This window comes from Mus caroli, chromosome 19, assembly GCF_900094665.2.
Source record: "Mus caroli chromosome 19, CAROLI_EIJ_v1.1, whole genome shotgun sequence".
In the NCBI taxonomy this organism is placed as follows: Eukaryota; Metazoa; Chordata; class Mammalia; order Rodentia; family Muridae; genus Mus; species Mus caroli.
In genome coordinates this window covers 39,433,735-39,459,256 of record NC_034588.1, presented here as the reverse complement: position 1 = coordinate 39,459,256, position 25,522 = coordinate 39,433,735, and the positions used below count along the sequence as shown (strand labels likewise).

At 51.4% G+C, this 25,522-nt stretch overlaps 1 protein-coding gene across 2 annotated transcripts; it reads left to right on the top strand.

Annotated features, from left to right (window-relative positions):
- The first annotated feature begins 633 nt into the window (after positions 1-633).
- Hps1 (HPS1 biogenesis of lysosomal organelles complex 3 subunit 1) lies at positions 634-23,319 on the top strand. Of its 2 annotated transcripts, none has more exons than XM_021152073.2 (20): positions 634-698; positions 1,894-1,981; positions 2,258-2,419; positions 7,156-7,293; positions 7,520-7,662; positions 8,743-8,851; positions 10,927-11,087; positions 11,355-11,478; positions 11,977-12,063; positions 12,201-12,270; positions 14,279-14,328; positions 15,554-15,721; positions 15,815-15,994; positions 17,009-17,070; positions 17,483-17,617; positions 17,701-17,766; positions 18,648-18,792; positions 20,627-20,740; positions 22,186-22,268; positions 22,716-23,319. In XM_021152073.2, the coding sequence occupies exons 3-20, from the start codon at positions 2,303-2,305 to the stop codon at positions 22,876-22,878; spliced, it is 2,115 nt and encodes a 704-aa protein (XP_021007732.1). In that variant the 5' UTR covers positions 634-698; positions 1,894-1,981; positions 2,258-2,302; the 3' UTR covers positions 22,879-23,319. The 2 variants fall into 2 exon arrangements, with proteins under 2 accessions (XP_021007732.1, XP_029328659.1); XM_029472799.1 differs by lacking the exon at positions 634-698 and adding an exon at positions 710-1,452.
- The last annotated feature ends 2,203 nt before the right edge of the window (positions 23,320-25,522 follow it).

The window sequence follows — 25,522 nt, the reverse complement described above, 5'->3', positions numbered from 1 at the left end:
AAGCCAGGGGAAGCAAGCCAGTAAAGAACATCCCTCCATGGCCTCTGCATCAGCTCCTGCTTCCTGACCTGCTTGAGTTCCAGTCCTGACTTTCTTTGGTGATGAACAGCAGCGTGGAAGGGTAAGCCGAATAAACCCTTTCCTCCCTAAACTGCTTCTTGGTCATGATGTTTGTGCAGGAATAGAAACCCTGACTAAGACACGTGGGTTCCGTCCCCTGGAGGTAAGTAAGGGAAAGCACCCACAAAAGGGTACCTTTCACCTACAACTAGGTTCGGCAAAAAAACGAACGCCTGGGAAGGGCCCTGTGAAGGTGCAAGGAAACCTGGGTTCTGGTTCCATTTGTTCCTTCTTCAGCAAGGTGGTTTCCTCGGGGGCCTCAGTTGCCCCTTCTGTAAATCTGTGGGGAATCCCTTTAGCTAAATCAAGCAAAAGAGCCTCCCTCTAGAAGAAATGTCACCGGCACTCAGCAGGTGCCTCTAAAGGCAGCGAGATACCTACTTATGCCAGGGTGAACGTGGCACCGCTCCCTAGCGACGGGTGACCAGCAAGCACAGTAGCCTGAAGGGAGAGCAATGCCTGACGGGGCGGGGCTCGAACCCACAAAACAGGCCCGGGTCATGTGGCTGAGTCACGTGTCCTACCCGGAAGCGCGCCGCAGGCTGGCTACACGCTGGGCGGTGCGAGCCGCGGATCGGGTACGTGGGCATCGTGGGTGACCGAGCGCAGCCCTGGGTCGCCCCTCGGTGGGCACCTCCGGCCAGCTCTCCCAGTTTGGAGAGGCCGGGGCACCCGGGGAAACCGGCATCAGTCTCATGCCCTTTTGGAGCCGGCGTCACAAGCCAGGCCTTCGTCCCCGGGAGGAGAGGGGGAGGGTACGTCAGAATTTCTGGGTGTCGTTGAAAGAGTGCTAAGCAGCTGTTGGGCGGAGCCACGCAGTGACGCGGAGCTAAGCGGCGCGGGGAGAGACTCCCTCCTAGGCCAGCTGCTCCTGCTGGAGCATCACAGGCTCTAGTCCCCAACCCTCGCACCCACCCCCCAACTGAGCTGTGTTAGGCGGGACAGACGCCACGGGGCCAGATTGCTAGGGACAGTGAGAGAACTGTGACCCGGGTGGTAAAAGTGGGTGCAGGGCATTTTTCTCAGAATCGCCCTTCTCTTCAAAGTTTCCTCTTTATAGAGCAAAATATAAAGAGAACAAAGATCAGAAAATGAGGTTAGCAGCCTTTGATAATAATCGCCGCAACCGTAAAACCCGATACCCACCGAAAAGTATGCGGGTACTTACCGGAAGTTACCATCAAGGCAAGCCCGAGGGTGGTGCAGCCAGGCTCAGAGTTTCATTGCTTTCAAAACCCCCAGGATCGAACCTTCCTCCTCCGCCTTAGATTCTTCTTGCCTGTTATCAAAATGGGAGGATTCCAATACTGGGCTGAGGTTGCGACCTGGCTGGTAGGAACCCCGTAACCCGGTAGGAAGGTGCAACAGTGCTCTGTTCCCTGGCCTCCCAGGAGGAGTTTGAATCTCTGAGTTGAATGGGACCTAGGAAAGCCCAAACCAGAACCAAACCCGAATAACAGCTTTTCACTGGGACTAACTACTTCCTGCCAGCTTGGGATGGGTTGCACCGCTCCCTGGGGCTGCTCAGGATGGGATTGCTGACCCCACCTGTGTGTGACTGAGTGACCCAAATATAAACTGTCCAGTTGCAGAGGAGGTCGGAGCTAGTGTGTCATCAACGCTTGCTCCACATGAAGGACACCTTCTAGCTTGTGGTCCTTAAAATGGGGGAACCTGTGACTTCTCAGCCCTTGTCGAGGTTGTCCACTCTCAGGAACAGGTGGCAGTGGAAACCAGACCCTCTGAATGCCTTCATGCCTTTTCTGCCTTAAGCATTTGCAGGCCCAAGGATGCTGTGCTGTTGTCTGCTGACCTGGTCAGAGTCTAGCTCCTCGGAAGCCCTGCTGTGTGCTTTGCCAAGGTAAACCATGCTCCTCTCCTGGAGGATGGAGGGTGGAGAGGTGGGCAGCACCCACTTGAAGAGCAGAATGAGAGGAGTGAACTGAACAGCCACATATGCAAGGAAGTCTTTGTACACTTCTTCCCCATCCCCCTCTCCAGCCCTGCCCCCACCCCCCATGTCACTACTTCATTGGGGGAACCAAAGACAGGAACCCCAGAAGGGCTGGGTGATGGCGGGCATGCAGCCAAGGGTTCCGTGAGTGTCCAGTGTGTTGAAGCCCATCTCCTTACCCAGGCTGAACTCACAGATGTGACCTTTGCCGCCGCTTTCCCCTGGAAGATGAAGTGCGTGTTGGTGGCCACCGAGGGCGCAGAGGTCCTCTTCTACTGGACAGATGAGGAGTTTGCGGAGAGCCTCCGGCTGAAGCTCCGGCAGTCAGAGGATGAGGAAGAGGAGGTAAATACAGAGCAGGCTGTCCTGGTGGAGGTGGGGTTGGTAGAGGAGCCACAGAGCCACCCGAGGCCATGAGGTCCCAGTGCTTTCTCCAGGCAGGCGGGAGGAGTCCGCAGGGCCTGTGCCTGACCAGCAGGGGCAGCCTTTTGATGTCTTGAGTACTGTGATTTCCTAACTCACTGTCTGGGCCAGTAACTGGGGAAGGGGGGTAAATTTTAGCCTCACAACAGGGAGACTTGATGTCAGGTTCTCTTGGGTACGCTTGGCGTACCCATAATGATTAATTTTTAACAACTCTATTAAGTATAACTAGACCAACTGTTATCTGTTCACATTTAAATTATATAGTCTGATATGTCTATATCTGTGATTCCATCACAGTCAGTGAACTGTCTGCCACCCCAAAGGCTTTAACACCTCTTTCACTTCTTTTCTCCCTAAGAGTCAGTGAGCCATTGCTGTCCGGTGCGTCTGTTATGTAGACCTATCTAGAACAATCATACACAGCAGTGTGGGTACATTTCGTGTTGTGGTTGGCTTGGGCTGGCTCTTTTTACCTCAACGTGACTCTTTGCCATGTCTTCATCTGTCCTAATTAGCGCCTATCAGTCAACCAGTTCTCTCATATCTATAGACTGTAATCTGCTCCTTCATTTCCTTCTTGGTGGACGTTTGACTTGTTTTTAGGTTTTGGTTATCATAGACACGTTGGCTGTGAACATACATTTTTGTGTGGGTTTGGACTCTGTGGGTGTTTGTTGTTGTTTTGTTTTGTTTTATGCATATGGATGTTTTTCTTTCATGGTTTGTTAATCCTGAGATTTGCAAGAGAAAAACCAGTCCCACCATTTTGAGCCGAATTTGAAGCAAGCTTTAATTAAATACTGACTGGGATGGGCTTTGGTCAGGACTGTCCCCTGGAGTTCCCGGCTGAGTGGCTCTGAGACACATGTTGCAGGGGCTTATAAGGAGAAACCCATACAGCCACCATATTTTCCCTTAGAGTGTAGTTATTTTCAGAGAACTACAACTCCCAGCATTCCAGGAAGTTACCTGGTCCTCTGGGGTGGGTGGCCTTATAGGTTAACCTCAGGTGTTAACAGTGTATCTTCATACCATGTGCATGCAATGCCCACTGAGGCCAGAAGGGGGCACTATATCACCTAGAATTGAAGTTACCGGAAATTGTGAGTTGTGTGGTTACTAGGACTAGAACCCAGATCCTCTGGGAGAACAGCAAATGTTTTTAACCACTGAGCCATCTCTCCAGTCCCTGTACTTCTTAAGAGGCCCCCCAAACTCTCCACAGAAGAGGTATCCACCATTTTACGCCCCACCAGCCGCTTTCCAGTTCCTCATTGATACTTAATATACATCCTTTTTTATTTTAGCCAGTTTAATAGATGTCAGCTAAAATCTCGCGTTGTATTTTTCATCCTTCAGTGAGTAATGACTCTTGGCGGCCTCTCCTGTGCTACTTTGCTGTATCCTTTTCCTATATTAGATCAGTTTTCTCAAGTGATCCTTATTGAATTTTTAGAGTTTCTTACATAGCTCAGACATGTCTTTTATTAGATCTCCGTTGCAAATATTTCCTCCCAGATTGTGGCTTGTCTGCGCATGCTCTTGAGAATGCCTGCAGAGAGCACGCGTGTGTAGTTCTGATAGCGCAGTTTTCCAATTTGGCAATTACAAATTGTGCTTTTGGTGACATAGCTAAGAAATCTCTGTCTAACCTAAAATTGCAAGGAGTTTCCCCCATATCTTCTCCTGGAGTTGGTTTAGCTTGGGGTTTGGTTTGGTTGGGGAGTTTTGTTATCTTCATTATTGTTGAGTTTTTGTTTATGTGCGTGCATGCACACACGTGTGCACATGCCACAGCCCATGTGTGGTGGTCAGAGGACACCTTGGTTTTCCTTCTGCTGTCATGGGATCACACCGAGATCATGAGGCTTGGCAGCAAGCATCTTTAGTTAGCCCCTATTGCTATTCAAACAAGATTTTACTAGGTAGCTCAGGCCAGCCTCTAACTTGCAATCCTCCTGCCTCTACCTCCCAAGTACTGGAATTATAGGCACACACCTCCATGCCAGATTTAGGTTTAGATTTCATATTGAACCTAATGAGCCTTTGCCTTGAATGTAGTGTAGCATATAGCCGGAAGCTATCCTGTATGTGGACATCCAGTGTATTTAGTATCGCTCAGAAATAGCTGCCGTCTTCTCTTAGATAACTCCCATTGTGCATTTCACAGGAATCATTTATTTTGCATTTTTCCAGGGTTAATTTTGGGTTAAACTTTTTGTTTAAAGATTTACTTATTTATTTTATGCATATGGGTACACAATAGCTGTCTTCAGACACACCAGAAGAGGGCATCAGATCCCATTACAGATGGTTGTGAGCTACAATGTGGTTGCTGGGATTTGAACTCAGCACCTCTGGAAAAGCAGTCAGTGCTCTTAACCACTGAGCCATCTCTCCATTCCCGGGTTAAACTCTTTTATTAGAATTGCAGTGATCAAAACATTCTTGCATTTCCTGGTACACACAAATCTAGCTGCTCCCCCAGAGCCAAGAATAAGGCAGGTGCCTGGCTAGACTCACTGCCTCCCCGCCCCCGTCCACATCACCATGAGCATCAACATCAGTATGGTGATGCCCTTGTCCATTGTTAAGAGGAAACAAGACTGACTCAGGAGGTTGTGGATATTCAGGTGATTTTCTCTAAAGTAAAAACCAGGCCCGTCTCTTTAGCTCTTTCATCTTTAAAAGTCAGCACATCTAATCTTTAAGAACCTATAAGAAGTATTTCAGTTCTTTTGTCTAATTAAAACCTGGTACAGGGCCAGGCAGTGCTGGTGCATGCCTTTAATCCCAGCACTTGGGAGGCAGAGACAGGTAGATTTCTGAGTTCAAGGCCAGCCTGGTCTACAGAGTGAGTTCCAGGACAGCCAGGGCTACACAGAGAAACCCTGTCTTAAAAAACCAGAAAAAAAAAAAAAAAAAAACCTGGTACAGGAATAAAATCCTGTGTTTTCAGTTCCTAAATAGCTAGCATAAGGAGCGAAGTCCCCGAGTTCTGATGTGTGCATGTCACACTTAGTTTCCGCTGAGTAACAGGAGCTCTTGTGGGGAACCTGAGAACACACAGTAGGTTTTAAGAACCTCATAGTGTCACCACCTAGTGCTATTAGCTCTTGAACAAACCGGCTTTGGGGCTTTACCTTTTACATGATGGGGTTAGATCACATTTATGTTTCATTTCTCGATTTTTTTTTTCATTTCATTATATCAAATCATTTTTGCATTTTGTTAAATGAACACAAAGGTGTAGTTCCTAAGGGTACCATTATATCCAAACATTTGAATAAATGTATTTGCATTGAATGATTTCTGTATACATAGATAGCTATGTATGTGTATTTATATACATATATGTGTGCAGGCACACACAAACATATATCCTAGCTAGCTGTCACTGGGAATGTTTATTTGTGCTTGAATTTCATCATTTTGCCCAATTATTTGATATAATTATTTCTAAAAATAAAAATGAGTTGAAAGCCATTCAAAAACATTTCAGCACTGTATCGTTTTACCAATTGATATATAAGAATATTTCTTTATATGAAAAAAATTAGTCACAAAAGATTCTCAATTGAAAAAGTTACTGCTTTTATTTCACTGTAGGGTAAGTCACTTCACTCAGTATAGAGTTTTTAAAATGACTTTCAATATAATATATGACAGTTAAAGAAAACAATAGAATATTTTAAAGGAAATAATAGAATTTTAATAAATCACCAACATTTGTTCCTACCTATGCTAGGGGATAGTTGTTTAACAATACTAAGAGCCTGAAGTTTGCTGGCTTCTGGGGGTGCAGCAGCAAGTGTAGCAATGTGGTCCCCACTCTTAGGGAGTGAAGGTCAGGGAGCCACCATGAACAGTCAACTGTAGGTAGAATAGACACCATGCGATTACACTGAGCTCCACCAGTGACAGCACTGAGTGGGCTGAGTGGCTGCGGTGGGTAGTCCCAGGGTGCCAACAAAGAGGCTGGCTCTCTAGCAGACCTCGGGGTGGGATCCAGGCCTAGCTTCTGAGCAGTGGGAAGGTTGGCAAGGCAGCTGCCCGGGCCTCTGCTGCTCATCACCACTGGGCAGCCTCTTGGTTCTGTTTTCAAGGTGAGGGGCTCCTTCGTTCTTTATGCATTTCAACATTCTTCCTCATGAGGAGCCTACTCCCCCAGCCACATTTAAGAATCGGCAAGAGCAGCGGTTTCCCCCTTCTCCTCACTCCAGCATTCAGCTTCCTCCAACCGTTCACAGGCTCTTGTATCTGCTGCTCCCTTCTGTTGGGGAAGGGAGGAGGAGCAGTGGGGATGATGGAGAAGAGTGTTGGGGAAGGGAGGGGGAGCAGTGGGGATGATGGATCCGGACCCTGAGCTGCAATCACTGGTCTGAGCCCACCCTCCTAGGCACCACACAAGGTCTGGGGTAACTTGCCTCCTACCTGCCCCATCAGGATGGCAGTGGCCCCTTGGGCGGGTCTGACGCTGCTGGCTCTCTTCCTGTAAGGCCTGGGTCTTGTTTGTTCCTTTGTCCCAGTATCTGACATACTTTCCAACATGCCCAAGCTATGACTGTGTCCACCTTGTTGGTAGACATCATATCAGTGTCAGCACACCGGGCATCTGTGCGGAGTGGGCTATGCTCTGCTCTCCCTGTCTGCAGCTCCCTGTGCTGGAGGATCAGCTCAGCACCCTCCTGGCCCCAGTCATCATCTCCTCCATGACGATGCTGGAGAAGCTCTCAGACACGTACACCTGCTTCTCAACAGAAAACAACAACCACCTGTATGTCCTGCATCTGGTGAGTGTAAGACCCCGCGGCCCGCAGTGGACCACAGTCCACATCTGTCCAGTCCTTGGGAGCCAGATGCCTCTTTCTTGCCTTGGACTGTAGAGATCTTTGGAAGGCAGAAACTGCAGTGTATCAGAGTCCCCTGGGACTCTCTCAGTCCTTACTCTCTGAGACCTGGAAGGCAAAGGGAGACCAGGGGACCCAGGGGACCAGCTGACACCGTGACCACCTACAGTTTGGAGAATGCCTATTCATCGCCATCAACGGAGACCACAGTGAGAGCGAGGGGGACCTGCGGAGGAAACTGTGTGTGCTCAAGTATCTATTCGAGGTGCACTTCGGGCTGGTGACTGTGGACGGCCAGCTCATCCGGAAGGAGTGAGTCATTCCCCCACGTCCCCCAATCGTGTCCCCTGTGAGTCAGGTCTCTAGAGCTCAGGAGTGCCATCGGCTCTGATTTCAGTCTGCAGATGGGGACACTGCAGAGAATTTAGGCACCCTCCCTAGTGCACCCAGCTGTTTAGCAGCAGCAACCACCGGCTGTCCCAGCCTTGGGCTTCCCTACTTCAGCGTTCCGACATTACACGGGGATTCTGCTCATCTCTCCTGACTTCTCAAAGAAGATGTTTAGTCTCCATACAGAAAATACACAGTCCCCTCCACCTTGTGTCATCCTGGGCCTACACTAAGAACCTCGGTGGCCGAGAATGATGGCGTCATGCATCACAGCGTACATGGAGCGAGGAGGGCCGTGGAGGAGGGTGGTTTGAAGTTAGGACTCACGGAAATAAGATTCAGAGTAGAACTGCCTGATTCAACCGCATGAAAGGAAAAGCCTCAGGGTTTGAGACGCTCGCTGTCTTTTGAGTTTTGAGGCACTTGCTGGATTCGCCAAGCATTGCTTTCTTGGGTCACTTCAGCCCTGTGGCTGTGATGTCAATAATGCAGGCTATAGCATAGCCGTGGGTGCCTGAACACAGCCATGGTGGCAGCGCTGGCTAATAACCCTGAGTTGAACCCTGGTTCTGAGACAGCCCTGTGGGGCTGTAAGAAGTCTAGGAAATGGAGGTGCATTCTTGCCCCTTTCTGACTTGTCTTTATTTCTGTCTCTACTTTTTGTTGTTGTTGTTGTTTTCAATGTTGGGCTCAAACTCACCCATGTTAGGCAAATACTCTACCACTGAGCTATACCCCAGCCCCATAGTGGTCTTATATATCCATATAAGAAGGAGTCCAAGGAATGAAATCATTTCCTCCAGGGCCTGAGCCCTGGTTCCCTGCCCACGCTGCTGACTCACACCAGTACACACAGCTGGCTCTGTGCACGCCTGGCTTCTGTGCACATGGCCGGCTTGACCACTTAGGTGTCTGATGCTGACCTGGGACAGGATCCTTGGATCAGGGCCGGAGAAGACCAACTTTCCCACTGACTCTTGCCCTCCCTGGCTCTCCCCCCAGGCTTCGTCCACCCGACCTGGAAGAGCGTGCCCGGGTGTGGAAGCACTTTCAGAGACTGCTGGGGACCTACAGCTACCTGCGGGACCGGGAGCAGAGCTTTGCTGTGGAGGTGACTTGGGCCCAGGGTCATCAGGACTCAGGGGTGTCCGACTCGGGGGTCTTAGATCCTGGAGGTGTCCAGCTGTATGTTTTTACCATAATGGGCAAGAAGACAGCCAGACCCTGAAATTATCCCATTGTCCTGTTATTTTTTTCTGCCTGGGCAGCAGGCTATGTACTCTGGTATTCTGTTCCATGGTGAGCAACTGAATTCCGGGCGAGAGTTTCAGGGCAATATTTGGGGCTCACTGTAAGTTACAGAACCCTCTGAAAATGGCCTTCAACCTCACTCCTCCCAGGAAAAAACTACAGTGAGCTTAAACTAGAGTGGAAAGCAATGAGCAGAGGCAGCAGGCGAGGCAGGTGACCTCGGTCCTCTCTGCTCCCCTGAGGACAAACACAGGGTGTTTCTGTGGGTCTCACTCTCGGCATTTGTCAGATGAGCAGGTGGGCTCACTGAATGCAGGGGAGTCCTCACCCACAGATTCTCGCTCAGCAGAGGCAAGACAGAGCTGTGGAGTTTCAGCTCTAAGAAGGGCCCAGTGATACCGTGTGGCCTAAGCACTCTCTGAAAACTACTAAAGTAGAGGGTGTGTGTGTATGTGTGTGTGTGTGTCCATTTGCCTGTCTCTGTGTGTATGTCTGTCAGTGTGTGTGTGTGTCTGTCTGCCTCTTTGTGTGTGTGTGTATGTGTGCGTGTGTGTCTGTCTCTTTGTGTGTGTCCCTTTACATGTCTGTGTGTGTTTGTCTCTGTGTGTATGTCTGTCAGTGTGTGTGTGTGTCTGTCTGCCTCTTTGTGTGTGTGTGTATGTGTGCGTGTGTGTCTGTCTCTTTGTGTGTGTCCCTTTACATGTCTGTGTGTGTTTGTCTCTGTGTGTATGTCTGTCTGTGTATCTGTGTGTGTGTCTGTGTGTGTGTGTGTGTATTGCTCATAGTTAAAGATAGTCAGATATACAAGGAAGGAAGCTATCATAGTGAGCCAGGATATCAGACAATCAGTTATCAACAGGTTTGGATACCAAGAAGTTGGAATTTCTGGATTAAAAAAATACAAAATGAAACTCTTAAAGATGTGAAAAAGAACACCACAAATAGAAATAGTGAAAGGCCCCAAAATGGCCAGGCAGATTGAAAAAAGAACTCTCTCGCAGGTAGTGTAGAGATGAAAGGTGATTGGTGGAACAGCTTGGGGTGGGTTGGACAGCCAGTGAGATGCAGAGGAAAGGCTCTCGTGAGCTGGGATTGGATCGGAAAGCATTTGTTCTCACATCCCGCTCATTCATACTGCCAAGAAATGTACCTACTATGTGCTAGAAGATGGGCCAGACCATGATGCCTAAAGACACCCCCAATCTTGAGAGGAAATCAGACATGCCTACATTCTAAACACACAGCAGAGTGGCCTGGTGTCTGTTCACTTCTCCATCAAAATCCACGGTGGTACAAAAGATGGAGTGGCCAGCTCTGACTCGGGTACCAGGAAAGGCTGATGTAGTTAAGATGAAATCCCAACCCCTCCCCAAACCCACCAGGGCCTAGAGGCTCTGTCATTGTCTACCTTGGGTCAGCTTGTAGAAGTCAGTTCTCCCCTCCCATCTGTGGCTCCCAGAGGCCTGATAAAGGCATGGCAGTGGGCACATTTACCTACGGAGTCATCTCGCCAGCCCTGAGAAACGGCTTAAGTGTTCATCGCACTTGCCGTCCACTTGAGTTGCACAGCAGTTCTGCAGACTGTCTGCAGATGTCATGCCGTTGTGTGCATGGCCTTTTGCTTCTCCTCTGCTCTGTCTGGCAGGCTTTCTGATCCCTCAGATATCGGTTTAAAGGTCATCTCCTCAGGGGCATTTCTTTGAACACTCTACTCTAGTTCAGTATTGTGTGTTCCTGCTTGGCACATACTACAGTTGATTTTTCCATATTTCCTGCGCACTGTTGGAGACTGAACCCTCACAGGACCCTCGTCCATCTTCCTCTCCCCGCTTCCCCACACCAGGCTCCTAGTGTTCGTTCCCTATGGGCGGTGGGAAAGCACCCTCCAGCCAGCATGACCCGCCAGTGACCTTTCCCTCACTCATCCCTCGATAGGCAGTGGAGCGGCTCATTCACCCCCAGCTCTGCGAACAGAGCATCGAGACGCTAGAGCGACACGTGGTTCAAGCCATCAACGCCAGCCCCGAGCGGGGCGGTGAAGAGGTCCTGCACGCCTTCCTGCTGGTGCACTGCAAGCTGTTGGCTTTCTACTCCAGGTAAACCTGAGGGCCTGACCTGAACCAAAACCCTTCCAGACTCTTATGGGCAGTGAAGCGCCCCAGGTTCCAGTCTCCACCCTTCTCAGGAAATGGTTCTAACCAACACTTGGAGTCTATCGCTGGCCGCTGGAGCCTTCCTAATGATAACTTTTGTTTTATATATAATTTTTTATTTTTAAAAATCGGTAGGCTAATCTTCTTCAGACCCTGTATATCTCCAGCAAGGTTTTAGTTGCTCACAGCCCCCCTGCCCTTTGTCTGCAGCCATGGTGCGAGCACCCTGCGCCCCGCAGACCTCCTGGCGCTCATCCTTCTGGTGCAGGACCTCCAGCCCTCCCCAGGAACCACAGAGGAGGAGGAGGAGGAGGAGGATAGCAACAGCCCTCAGGTCCCGGAGCACAAGGAGAACAGGGGGACATTTGTCTTGCTGCTCTAAGATAGAAGGACTCTGGAACAGGTGGTCTGGAGGGTTGTACAGATCCAGAGAGTTGGCGCTGTTTTGAAACTTGGCTTTTCCACTTAGCCGTGTGAGCTGAGCTCACACTCACTTGCCATCTCAGGTGGCCTGGAGTTCCTTGTCCAGGTGGTAGGGACTCTGGGGACAGGGTGTTGTCACTCATGCGGCTCATAGAGAGCCTTGCCGTGCCCAGCATGCTGTCAGCCTTGCCACACTATCGCGTGTCATCAGTGATGCCAGGCTACACAGGTTCAAATACAGCATGTCAGACTTTCTAGGATTGGAGGGCCCTGGACAGCGGGAGGGCCATGTCCCCAGGCCAGGGCAGAGAGGGGGCATCTGTGAAGAACTGGGAGATGGGGCTGTGGGAGCGGCCAGGTCAGCCTCACTGACTGCATCTCCCTGGCTTTCCCACTACCTTTCCCCCAGAGGAGACCCAAGAGCAGCCAAAACATCCCAGTGCAGCAGGCAAGGAGCCAGAGCACCTCAGTCCCCACCAGGAGTTCCAGGGAGACAGTACGTGCTGGGTCCTTTGGGGGGCGTCTCCATCTTACCTCAGGCCAGGCCAGGCCTTTCCAACTTTCCCCAGGAGGGCTTGGCTGAACCTGTTGGGAGAGGCTGCCTGGCATCTAATGTGATATCTTCTTTTGCAGGACACAGACAGCATCTCCCTCCCTGAAGAGTACTTCACTCCTGCTCCTTCCCCAGGCGATCAGAGTTCAGGTGACGCCTGTGGAGTGGGTGGGTGGGTGGCGTCACGGGGCAGAAGCCAGTCTGCAGCCTAGAGAGGGTGTCTTGGGGGTCATTGTGTTCTGTTCCTTGTGAGAGACTGAGTGCGTCACTTAGACTGCTATAAATCAGCTCTGTGGCAGCCTTCCCCAACAGCCCCAGTTTGAATTCAAACAGTGCTAAGGTGGCTGGAGAGATGGCTCAGCAGTTAGGAGCACTGGCTGTTCTTCCAGAGGACCCAGGTTCAATTCCCAGCACCCACATGGCAGCTCACAGCTGTCTGTAACTCCAGTTCCTGGTAATCTTACACCTTCACAGCCTCATGCAGGCAAAACACTAATGCACATAAGGTAAAAATACATAAATCTTAAAAAAAAAAAAAGCACTGCGCAAATGGTATCACCCAAAACTCTGTGCTTTTAGATAACTGCATATATGAGTTCTCTCTCTGCTTCTGTGATCTTTATAATTAATAGTTAAGTTAGCAACTAAAATTAAGCAATAGTTCACTTGACTTCAAGCCCATTTTAGAGTATAAATACTCAGTTACAGAGGTTTTTTTTTAAAACCTTACCTGTTTTTCCAAGATCTGTGGGTGAGTAGTAAAAACTCACTATTAACGCTATTAATGTTCAAATTGCCGTTTGAATGCACAGCATCGCTTAGAGGAGGAGATAAACCAACTGCCAGCCTGTCATCAGCAACAGGAAAGAACCAAAATCTTAGGACAAAAGGAGGGAGCCTGTGGCTCACCCACCTGACAAGAGACTGGCTTGCAGAAGGGACACATTAGGAACTATTTTTAAAAGAGTTTCTGTGAGGCTTCCCTAGACCAGTGGCTCTGAGCCCTGGCTGCACTCAGCACAGCCTAGCCAATCTGAGGACCTGGGGCCACGGGGACCTGCGGTGTGCGCTGAGCCCCACCTGCAGCTGGCCACCCCTGAGGAGCTTCACAAACCACCAAAGCTGAGCTCATTCCGAGATGGTGACAGAATTAAGTTGCGCTTTGGTGGGGCTGCAGGATAGCTTCCCTACAGAGGACCCCAAAGGACTTTCACATATGGCTCAAGTTGAACACACTGAGCTAGGTGTTCTTAGGAACCTTAGTTAGGGCTGGGCTGGGCTTTGGGGTACCTGGGAGACTCAGAAATTACAGACTGATTTGTATGGTCAAACATTTTTCCTGGGGGTGGAGCTCATAGCCTTCTTTGGCTTTTCTAAATACCTCATGCCCCAAGGCATAACTGCAGCTTTGCATGGCCTCAGCCTCCGTTACACACTGCCTTACAGTTCCTTCCCTGTCCGTCTCCACCCTCCTCTCTCTGGGCGGCTGGGTTTGTACTCCTCAGAGCTGTGCATGTTCTGGCATGGAGGGAACTCCCCGCTTACAAATGGAGCAAGGGAGTTCCTAGGTTGCAAACACCTGATGTACAAATGGATGACTGCAGTGCAAGTCGTTTGTAAACGGAGAGTCCGCACGTGCCAGAGCTCTATGGGTAGCTCTGAAGCATCCGAACCTAGCCACCCAGAGTCGGGGAGGCAGCTTACAAATGAGGGCTATTTACAGTGAAGTGCAAGAAAGGATAATATTACAAACATGTAATATTTCAAATACTTAGTGGCTTCAGTAGGCTGGTGAGCCGGATAGGAGGGAGATCAAACTCAACTCCCTGCACACAGTGGGTGCTTAGCAAGCTCGAAATCTGAAGAACTGGACGGGGAACGCTGACTCCCTATGCAGGAAAACCTGAAGGAATAGAGGGCAGAGACAAGGAGGGACTGGGGGACAAGGGAGGGTCTGAGGAATGTGTCCCACCCTACGACCAGATGCCTGGTGAGGGTTCAGTACCCGGAAGGCAGCTTCTGTTCCTGCTGCTTTAACCCTGGACATCCAGAGCTCGGGGCCAATGGCTGGAGCTTTCAGTAACCTGGAGCCCCTGGGCTGCAGGAGTGGGGGATGGGCCGCGGGCTCTTTCCACAGCTCTGTTCTCACTTGTGGCAGGTAGCCTCGTCTGGCTGGATGGTGGCACCCCGCCCAGCGATGCTCTTCAGGTGAGTCTCCTGTGTGGACTCCTCTGGCCATGCTGAGGGCCAGAGTTCCCTTCTGGGTAGCTCCAGCAACCGCAGCTGCCCCCCACACCACAGCCTCCTCGGCTCTGGAAGCGGGGCTAGGGAGAGCAGCGAAGGTGACCCCCTCCCCAAGTTCTTGGAAATGAAGAGCCAACTTAAGTTTTAATATTCAAAAATTAAAGTTTAAATATATTTCTTAAATTTAGATAGGAGAAGTAACAAAAGTCAGATGTGGAAGGGACTGTCTCGAAGACCCACCCTTGAAGATGGAATATGTTCTAGTGCTTGCTTCTGGCCATTTATTTTGTACACACACATTCATATACACAGATGCACGCTCACACATGCATACTCATACATACACACACGCACACTCACACACACTTTGCATGAACATAGTGTGCATAGCTTATGCATTTTTCTTTTTCATAGTTAGAGCCCACTGGGCTTCATTGTCCTTTCTACTGAAGCGTTCGCCTGTCTGCATAGAGCCCTTCAGTGTTACTTCAGCATTATGTGAGGGGGTTTCTAGAGTCCACCCATGTACATGTCATACTTACTCAGGAACTCCCAGAACAATGAGCACATGGCTCTCCACTTGTTATTGTTGTGTATAACTAGAGGGACCTCCTTACAGAGACATTCCTGTGGTATCTCTAATGACTTAAGATTTCTTATACATGCAGAGCCCCTTAGCCCCACCCCAGGCTGTAGACCGTTCATATAGTCATCTTGTGCCTCTTTTTCCCCAGTGTAACTGGGTAGAGCCATTGGGATGTTCTGAGGGTGACTGGAATGTTAAGCACATTAAAGCTCTTTCCTCAAGGCAGAGCTTTCCCCGGCCTGCCTCTGTATCTCTTCAGATGTTCCTTGACCACCCACCCAGTTCCTGTACCCCCTCCCGGTGCCCATTGAGGTATCCCGTCCTGTTTGGACAGAACAGCCCAGCAGAAGCTGAGAGTCAGACCACAGAGAATGGGAGCCACTCTTGGCTACATCATGGCAATCTAAGCAAGCCTGTTTCCTGTCTAAAGCACTACCCTAGCAAGGGCAGCTTCCACAGCACAGAGACCTTGGGGCTGGGCTTTATGGGAGCTATAAGTCGGGCAGGGAATAGAAGCCAAGGTGCATGGCTTCAAGTTGTGGATGAGCCTGGACCTTCCTTCCTCCACTTCCCACCAGACTGACAGAACTTCCTCCCCTGCAGATGGCTGAGGACACCCCCGAGGGGCTGGCGCCTCACTCCCCAGATCTTCCCAGCCCCAGAAGGATCTTCCTGGATGCCAACATCAAAGAAAACTACTGTCCCTTAGTGCCCCACACCATGTACTGCCTGCCCCTGTGGCCAGGCATCAACATGGTGCTGCTGACCAAGGTACCGAGCCACCAGCCCACCTTAGCAGCTCCCAGGCCTGCGTAGCCTCTCTCTGGCTGCCCCATTTCACTTGGCACCCACTCTTCCCGGCAGAGCCCCAGCACCCCACTGGCCCTGATCCTGTACCAACTGCTGGATGGCTTCTCCCTACTGGAGAAAAAGTTGAAGGAAGGTCAGGAGGCCGGAAGTGCCCTGCGATCCCAGCCCTTTGTTGCAGACCTGCGCCAGAAGATGGACAAGTTTATCAAGAATCGAGTTGGGCAGGAGATTCAGGTACGTCACTGAGGCTGCGTGTACCAGCTTTGGAGGAGAGGTGGAGCTGACCATGGGCCCAGCTATCAGGTCATCCCCGGTAGATGAGGGGCTCGCTCTGATTCTCGTCCGTGTATCCCTCGGTCTGTGGCCCTAGTCGTCCTCATGAAAGGATAAAAACCAAATAAGATTCTAAAAAACCAAAACTTGATGGTTTTTTAGAATCTTTTTCTAGGAAGTTGGCAAACTCAAATTATAATTCCAGTGCTTTAGACAGGAAACAGACTTGCTTAGATGGATAGCCATGACGTAGCCAAGAGTAGCCCGCCCATAAGCCAGAACTTGTGCGTCACAGGGCACTCTGCCTGCCAGGCTCCTGGAGAGTAGAGCCGTGTGGAGACTGAGGCCAAGCACTGAGCAGTATGGGAAGTCAGTGATGAGGCCATCACAGGCACCAATCACAGTCCACCTCGGGGAGGGGGTTCTCGAGCAGAAGGGTTCGCTGATACAGCTTGGGGCCCCTGCTGTAGCTGGCTTTGCCTGAGTCTGTTTGAGGAGCTGGTATTCATTGGAGCTAGAATGTGTGTTAGTCTGAAAGGGGCAGAAGGATTAGGGGAGGCAGAGCAAGTAACCGGAACCCTGCCTTGTCAGCGACAGCACAGTGTCCTAGAATGCCCTGGACATCGTGGTGGCACACCTGTTAGAATGTTGGCTTCTTGCTTAGGGAAGAGTCATCCAAGACCCCCCTGAAGCTACCCCAACCCACCGGCAGGCCACCTACAGCAGCCACTTCTTCAGACCCCAGCTTGTGCCCCCTTGAGGGACTCACCTGGCCCCTCTGATGCCATTATAGTCCATGTCTGTGCCCACCGAGGCCACATGACCTTCACCTGGCCCACAGAAATTGCTCTTTACATCATGTCCTGCTAAGTGACGGAGCAGGTGTGCCTGAGCATCAGGATGTAGGACGGAGTCTCCCCTGGACCTCCCTGCAGAGCCTGGCCCAGAACAGACCGGTTACCTTCTTCTTTACAGAACACCTGGCTGGAGTTTAAGAGCAAAGCCTTCTCTAGAAGTGAGCCAGGATCGTCCTGGGAGTGAGTAGCTGTACTTGGGGCAAGGGGGAGTTGTTCGGGGAGAGTTGCTACAGGGTCTCCTCAGGCTCTGGGGGAGAAGCTTGAGGATTTAACAGTGGCAGAGAGGGAGTCCCAGGGAGCTGGGGCCGGAACCACAGGAGGTTGAAGGGGACATGGACCTAGCACCAGGCACATAGGCCTGGGCTGTACCCAGATGCAGCACCAAGCAAGTGCCACTTAAGGAAGCCACCACTTGTGCTCGCTTCGGCAGCACATATACTAAAAATAGGAAGCCACCACTTATTAGCAGAGTGATATGGTTTAAGGAGATGCTGTGTGTCAGAGAACAGCAGGGAAAGCCGGGCAGCCGCCTCCCTGTTTGGTGGGGGAGGTGGCCATGAGCTCTGTGTGTCTTCTCCGTATCACTGCCCAGGCTGCTCCAGGTCTGTGGAAAGCTGAAGCGACAGCTATGTGTCATCTACCGGCTTAGCTTCCTGGTCACTGCACCCAGCAGAGGAGGACCACACCTGCCCCAGCACCTGCAGGACCGAGCCCAGAAACTCATGAAGTAAGGGTGCCATGCTTGAGGGCGTGGGAGGTGGGCGGGGCTTTTGTACAGCTACCTAGCTCCCAGTTTTCCTCCCTCCCCAGGGAGCGGCTTCTGGACTGGAAGGACTTTCTGTTGGTGAAGAGCCGGAGAAATGTCACCATGGTGTCATATCCTCTGCCTGGCTTAGCCAGAGGCTAGACATGTGTGTCCCACCTTGGTGTCCCACTGAGCCATCTATAGGAATAGCCCACGGCTGCATTTCAGAATCCCTGCTGCTCCAGAGTTACCTTAGAAGTCATCTAGGACCTTTACGTCCGTGATTTCCACCCATCAAGTGGCAATCCTTTTCCAGGGGTGTCAGGATGCTTGCTGTGAGAGCTCCCTGTATATCCTCTGTGGATGGTCACAGAGTAGTGACAAGGAAGGGCACCGAGAAGGCCTGCCACAGATGTCTCTGCATCCAAGAGACACAATCTGTACATTGTAGAAACTAGTTCTGTTGCTGATTTTCTGGGGAGGTTAACTCAGCCTTTCTGCTTTAAAAATCTCCCATGCTTCTGGACTCAGTCTCGTGGGACTTTGGTCCTGAGCAGGCAGATGAGCAGGAAGCCACAAGACCCATAAGCCACTGCCCTTCCATGGGGTTCCCCTCTCATATATGACGCTTTCAACCTCTCAGGTGTGAAGAAGAGGGCGGGCAGTCAGCCAGCCCATTCATCAGCTGAGTGGCTCGGTTCACACCACCAGCCTCGAGGCGTGTGTTTAAAGTCACTCCTGAAATGACCGGCTGTGACCATGGCTTCCTTCCCATAGAGTGCAGAACCACCTACATGAAATGTGAGATAGCGAGGACACTGAGTGGGAGTGAGGAGCTGAGGGAAGATGAGGTCCCTAGGGCTTAGTGGAGGCAGAAACTTGTGTCAACAAGCAGCCTGGTCTTCCAAGTCTCACCTCTGTACAGCCAAAACCCCATGACCAGGCCAGAGGCACCCCCGTCATCCCCACTCCACTGTCTCTGGCTTTTAAGCCCCTTAACTCAGGCCTGCACCTACCTGGAGGATTTCCCAGGCCTGGTCCACTTCATCTATGTGGACCGTACAACCGGGCAGATGGTGGCCCCCTCTCTCAGCCCCAACGAAAAGATGTCTTCCGAGTTGGGCAAGGGGCCCCTGGCTGCCTTCGTCAAAGCCAAGGTAACTGTCCCTCTGGCCCCCGGTGTTCTTTGCTGCTTCTCAGGGTAGGATACACTGAGGCCCAGCCCCCACTGTGACCCAGGAGAAAGAGGCTCTTCTGGTCTCTGAGGCACTAATCACTTCCGGTGTGACCCTGGCATTGCCTGTGTGCCTGGTTAACCCGCCATGAGTTCCTCAGGCACAGTGGCTTGTCCTCTAGACCAGTGGGGCTCGGTGCACACGGGCAGCCCCTCCTGGTGTACCTCAGTGTGCCTGGCGTCCCCAGAGTGCTGGCGCCAGGCCAGAGCCCAGCGTAAGTGGATGCGCAGCAAGGATCTGCTGAGTTGGCTGAACTGGAAAGAGTCCCGGGGGCCAAGCCATCTGAGCATCAGTATTTGATTTAATTTTTGCCCTGCTAGGTGTGGAGCCCAAGGACTCGTGTACTGAGACAGCACTCTGCCCTCTCTCTGAGCTACTCCCACACCCCAGCCGAGCGGATAGGGGTGGTTTCCACTCAGGGAGCATCTTTCTCTGTTCTTCTAATTTAATGACGCTTCTTGACAGACTGGTAGTTTTTGAAGGAAAGACTCCGCCATTTCTAAAACGTTGTATTTTTATTTCATCTATATAAAATGTATCACGATAGATAAGCTAGGTGGTGAGAGGCCAGAGCCGGAAAGCCTGCTCAGTTCTGGTTGGCTGTGTGGCCTTGACGTGGCTTGGTTATATTTCAGTTCTGTTTTAGTTCAAATATCCATTGCAGAGATAGCACCGGTGTAAAGGGTACAGGTCACTAAACACAGATGAACTCACTGAACTGGGGCAGAGCTGAGCCAAGCATGCCTCACACAGCGTGGCCAGCTTCCTCACCTACCACATTGCCCCTGCATCCTGCTCTGGGTAATGGGCTCTAGCCCATTGCTCTTCATTGTCTTCATCCCAGTGCTGCCCACTCTGCATGCACAGGGCTGTGTGACAGATTCTCATGTTGTGTCAGGTGCCTCTCTTCCTGCTGTTAACTCTTTCCATGCCTCGCCTGTAGCAACCCTATGATGCAGGCGGAGCAGAATTCACACAAGCCGTTCCCCGCTGAGTCCTTGGTCAGATCGGAGGGCTGTTATTGAAGTCATCTATTTCTGTGGTCAGGGTACATTCCTGGAGCTGGGAACTGATCCCAGTGTCTGTTGCAGATTTAATTAGATAGTATATTGTGTCAAGTACAAAGTAAAGACTGCATCCCTTCACTGAGGCTCCTGACAAGAGTGGGCTATTTCCCAGCCCTGGCACACAGTAGGCAAGCCTAGTAGAGCAGACCTTCCCTCAGGCTGCTCTTAGGCAGCCCAGGTGCCAACACTCGCTTTTGGCAGAACATTCCCAGGGCACGAATGTCCTTCAGAGCCTCTGTTTCCAGCCACTATAAAGTGAGCCTACGTTTGGGCCTGACCCCTAAGCAGGTGATGTCAGAGCTCGGGGCTCACTGTGCATTTAGGTACTTCCCAAGGCCTCCAGCACAGAGCCCGCACCAATTCCTCCCAGCCCTGCAGGCCTGGGCAGCTGGATTTACTCACAGTCTTCTTGGCTGTTTTGGTCTCAACGAGCAGTTTGCTAATCCATTGGGTTGTGTGTAGTAAAGGTACATGAAGCACTTCCACTTGTATTTTATCCCCATGGCAACTGGGGGGGGAGCCTTCTCAACCTCCATGCTGTAACAGTCCGTTCCTACAACGCTGACCCAGACAGCATCCTGCCTCTGAGAAGTCCTGGACCCCCAGGACCTCCACAGCTCTGTGCTGTGTTTTTCCTTGCGGAGGTGGCGGCCCTGAGAGTGACACTAAGCCATCTCCCCCGTCCCCAGGTCTGGGCTCTGGTCCGACTGGCGCGCAGGTACCTGCAGAAGGGCTGCACCACACTGCTGTTCCAGGAAGGGGACTTCCGCTGCTCCTACTTCCTGTGGTTCGAGAATGACATGGTGGGTGTGCCCGGTCTCTGGGCAGGACGGTCCTGAGAGCTGTCCACTGCTCTAAACCCTTGGATACCTTTCTTCTGGGCTGTTCAATCTGTCTGTCTCATCTCCTCTTGTCCCTGGTGGAGCTGCAGGTAAGCACGTGACTGGGGTGTAAGACTGCCCAGGTAGATGTGAGCCAACGGGAAGCACTCCCTGTTCAGAGGAAAAGCCATTGTACCTGGCTACTGTCTCCTAGCCGCAGGACTGTCAGTACTGTCACTTGTAAACAAAAGAAAGCTACACCATGACCTCCACTCTCTGGGAGGACCCAGGTGCAAGGCAGTTAACCAGCCTGTTTGAGGCTTGCCTCCAGCAGGGCTCAGGTCCCTCCCTGGGCAGTACCATAGACCTCACCCCACCACAGTACCACAAGGCCATTGGAACCTACTGTCTCTCCCTTCCCGCCCCCTTTCTCTTCCTCACCTCAACACTTCCCACTCACTCACACTAATTATCTAAAAATTACTCCTCCCTCCTCAGGGGCTCTTGTCCTCCCGTTCCTGTACGCTTCCTGGCTCTTGCTCTGTTCTCTCCGCTTGCTGAGGGTGTGTGTAACAACTCAACCTTGCTCTAGTGTGGTGTAGTTTCTTCATCTGTGCCTCACAACCGGGGGATGGTTGGGATGGGTTCTGCCGACCCATTTTACAGATGGGAACACACCGCTGTCTTGGAAATACACATCATGGCTGGGTCCACAAAACCCAGATGATGTCACTAGGAACCAAGATTCGATGTCCTGAGCCTTAAGTTCCTACTGTTCCTAAGTGCCCCAGAGTACTAGAGCTTCCAAGGACAAGTATTTTGGTGACTAGAGTGGCCCCGTGAGGCAGTGGAGTGCAGCCCAGCCATGGGAAGCCAAGTTTTGACCACTGACTGTGACACTCAAGCCACACAAGGGTCCCTGAACACTGCTGAGTCATCTCCCTATGGGACAGGCTTCACGGTGCCACCTGAGCCTCTGGTGGGAGGATCTGTGGACACTGTCATCGTGCCTGGCACTGTACATGTGCCCAGCTGGTCCTCTTCTCCCCTACCTTACCCTGCCCTGACAATTCCCATTTCTTCCAAAGCAGAGACTTTGGGTCTTTTGAGAATCCTTTGTTTCTCAAGACGCACACACACACACACACACACACACACACACACACACTCCTCCTGGGCCTTTGTGAGCGCCTCACTACTGCAGCCTCGCCTGTTGGTAACAAAAGCTGCACAGTATGGTCAGAACTGATCACTGGGCCCCATTCCAATGTGTAAGGGGTTGGTGGCTCGCTCTCTCCTTCCCAGGCAAGGAAGTAAGGCAAAAAGCCGGACCCTGCAAGGGCTCCCACACACCCCTTCAAGCCCAGCCCCACCCCTACACACTGCTCCCTCCCTCTCATTCTAAGACCATCTTCCCCCTCCCACAGGGATACAAACTGCAGATGATTGAGGTACCTGTCCTCTCGGATGACTCTGTCCCCATTGGTGTGCTGGGAGGTGACTACTACAGGTGACACTGACTGGCCCTGGAGCCACATGTGCCCCAGGGGTTGGTGGAAAGGCCTCAAGCTCCCATGGGCAATAGTCTTTCCAAGAGAGAGCAGCAGCTACCTTGATAGGATAGAAACCTGGTGGGAATCCCACATGAAGAGAAGAAGCATCCGAAACACACCCTGTTCTCCTGCTGCAGCACGGTCTTGGCTGCATGGGAAGACTTCAGTAGGATGGACACCCCCCCCACACACACACACACACACACACACCCTCTGTCAGCTAGAACACTGTCCAAAAATAGCCCCAAGAGAGGGACTGTGTCCTGGTGTTGAGCTTGAGCTTAGGGACATTAGGTAGTGTCACACCCTGGGCCATTCTGTGAGAACTGTGGGGTGGTCATTTGGAGACTTCTGTGGCCAGCAAGACCCCTGGCCCTGCCTGAGTCCTGCCCTGTCTCCTGCAGGAAACTTCTGCGCTACTACAGCAAGAGCCACCCCTCGGAGCCCGTCAGGTGCTATGAGCTGCTCACGCTGCATCTGTCCGTCATCCCCACGGACCTGCTGGTGCAGCAGGCCAGCCAGCTGGCTCGGCGCCTGGGGGAGGCCTCCCGGGTAACCCTGCCCTAGGCTGTCCTGCTTGCAGGCTTCTTCCAGTACCTTCTCTCATACTCCACTGTGGACTCCTCCACACGGGCTGCGGAGCAAGCCTTCTCTGAAGGACGGGGATGCCATGATTCTGTGCCCGCCCCCCAGAACTGTGTGGTCAGAGATGGCAGCAGCTGCTCTGGGCAACTGCCCTTCTGGGTGCCCGGGAGAGCAGAAGGGCGTCTTAGTGCTCAGGCTGTCTGAAGCCACCCCTTTCCTGCCGTTCTGCATAGGGTAGCTGCTCCCTATCCCAATCGGAAGGTGCTCCCTCTGGCTGGCGCCATTCCAGCTTGGCTCCTGCCCCCTTGCAACTGAGTGGATCCTGTTTCCTCACATTTGAACTGACAGCACCTACCTCCCAGGGTGGTCAGGAGGATTGCTGGACGTGCTCGGGTGCTCAATAAATGTTGATTCTTGTCATTATTCAAGCCTGTCCCTGGCCTTTCCTGTGACAGTGAGATTCCCTTGCCTCCTAAATACCATGATTTGGAAAAAAAATATCATGTATGTGTGTATGTATTTGTGTGTGTACATATCTGCCTTCTACCCACCACTCTTTAGGATGCCCATTTTATTGGGAAGAGGGTGTTGCACATATGTGCTTGAGACCAGAGTTTGGCTATGGGAGTTCTCCAGATGCCGTCCACCTTGTTTTTGAGATGGTCTTTCACTTGGTCTAAAGCTAAGCTAGCCTGGCTTACCAGCAAGCCCCAGAGCCTACATGGCTCCCTCCCCTGACTCCTAGCACTAAGTTGCATGAGAGCCACCACTCATGGGTTGTTTTTTATGTTGTCATGACTTGACTAACTGAGCTATCTCCCAGCCCCACTAGGATACCCACTTTAAAACTATAAAAGTTTTCTCTTAGTCTTAGAAGCCACATGGTATGAGGTATCTAGTTTAACCCATACCCCCCGCTTTACTATACTATCATCCCTGGGTATCTGTGGAGTATATTCCAGCGACCCCTGGAAATAGCAATATCTGCAGATGCTCAAGTCCCTTAAGTAAACTTAGAGCATTTGCTTAGAGCCCTCAAATCCCCTCTACTTTAATCTCTGTGTGTCTTACACCACAAACTATCCAAATGCCATTTAACTCACTATTGTACCTGCTGAGTGAACAAAGAACAGGTGTCTGCTTACTGAGTGCAGATGCAGCTGTTTATTAAATACATCGATTTCTAATTGATTGCATGAGTGTGGAGGTAGAGGCTTTGGACTCGGGGTTTTAGGAGAGATCCTTGGACAGTGTCAACCTTCCTCGTGTGTGGCGTGCTGCCCATGCTGAGGGTCGAGGGATTCTCAGAGGCCCTCTTACTCAGCCATCTTTGCCATGCCTTCTGGGTTTGAATCATTTCTGACACAGGTTCCTAATACCGTCTAGGGGGTCTTGATCCAGCTCATTTTCTCTGGCAGTTAAAGACTTAAAAGGGAAGGAAAAAATCTTGAGTGCCAGAGAAATAAATTCTCAAACACAGCAACCAGCAGCAAACAGAAGCACTGGAGAGAGGCTTTTATTAGGGGTGAAGAAATACACCCAGCAGGGTACACACAGAGAAAAGGCCGTCTGCACAGCAAAGGGGGTGCCCCGGAACCCAAAGGGCCAGGGCTTTTAAAAGTGTTTGAGGGGGACTTCCTCCACCAATTTAGGGTCTAGGTCAGTTTGAACAAAAATAGGACAGGGAGGCTGAGAGAGTCACAACTTTGGGGTAAGCAAGGCCTGGGGTGGCCTTGAACTTGTCATCTGGTCCCTGGACAGGCAAGTCTACTTGTTAGCATTTCCTGTAGGCTTCTTCTAACAGTTACCTAGCAAGGGCCAGGTGTGAGCCAGGAGCCAGGCACATAAGGACTGTTTGGGCTGCTGCTTCTGCTTCTCTGCCTCCTCCCTCCCTCCTCCTCCTCCTCCTCTCCCTCTCCCTTTCCCTCTCCCCTTCCCTGTTCCCATCCCCCTCCCCGTGTTCTCTCCCTCCCTCCCTCCCTCCCTCCCTCTCTCCTCCCCTCCCCACCCCCTTTTTCCTCTCCACATATTCTTGTTGGCCACTTCCCTTCTTTCTCCTCTCTCTTTCTGTCCTTTTCTGTCCCCTTTCTTTCTCTGCCTCTACTCCTTTCCCCACACCCCCTTCCCAGGTCTCAGATAAACTTCCTTTTATACTAGGCCTGTCCTATGGCTGACACCTCAGAGGAACGCCTCAGCATGGGCCTGCTAAAGCACCCCAGCATATACCCAGTTAAAAACAAAAAAACAAAAAACAGTGCTACTAGCCAAGAAAAACCTTGTCAGGCTTTTGTCCCAGGTCAGGAGGGTAAGGAGGAAGTCAGCCATCTTGGAAGCTGGCCAACTTTTTGACCTAGCTACGGCTCCGCCCCCATCTGTCTTTCTCTTGTCCAAACTGCCACACAAGGCTGCCCGGTTCAGATTGCAGCTCGCCACTTCCAGTGCCTTTCTCCTGTAGAGGAGTGACTCCTGAGGAGTAGACCGGTCCTCTGTTCAAGATAGGGCACACAGGGATCGTATGTATGGAAGCACACTAGCTGAGGTAATCTACAGGTGTGAGCCCAAATCCTTGAGAATCTTTGGAAAACTGGAAAGGTGCCCAAACTGTCCAGATCTATCCTCCCAGCAA

What these genes read in the sequence shown, in the direction of transcription:
- Hps1 (XM_021152073.2), top strand. Translation starts at nt 2,303, where the DNA reads ATGAAGTGCGTGTTGGTGGCCACCGAGGGCGCAGAGGTCCTCTTCTAC. An exon ending in GGCCAGCTCATCCGGAAGGA is followed by an intron (nt 7,663 to 8,742) that starts GTGAGTCATTCC and finishes CTCTCCCCCCAG; the next exon opens with GCTTCGTCCACCCGACCTGG. An exon ending in CGAGCCCAGAAACTCATGAA is followed by an intron (nt 17,618 to 17,700) that starts GTAAGGGTGCCA and finishes CTCCCTCCCCAG; the next exon opens with GGAGCGGCTTCTGGACTGGA.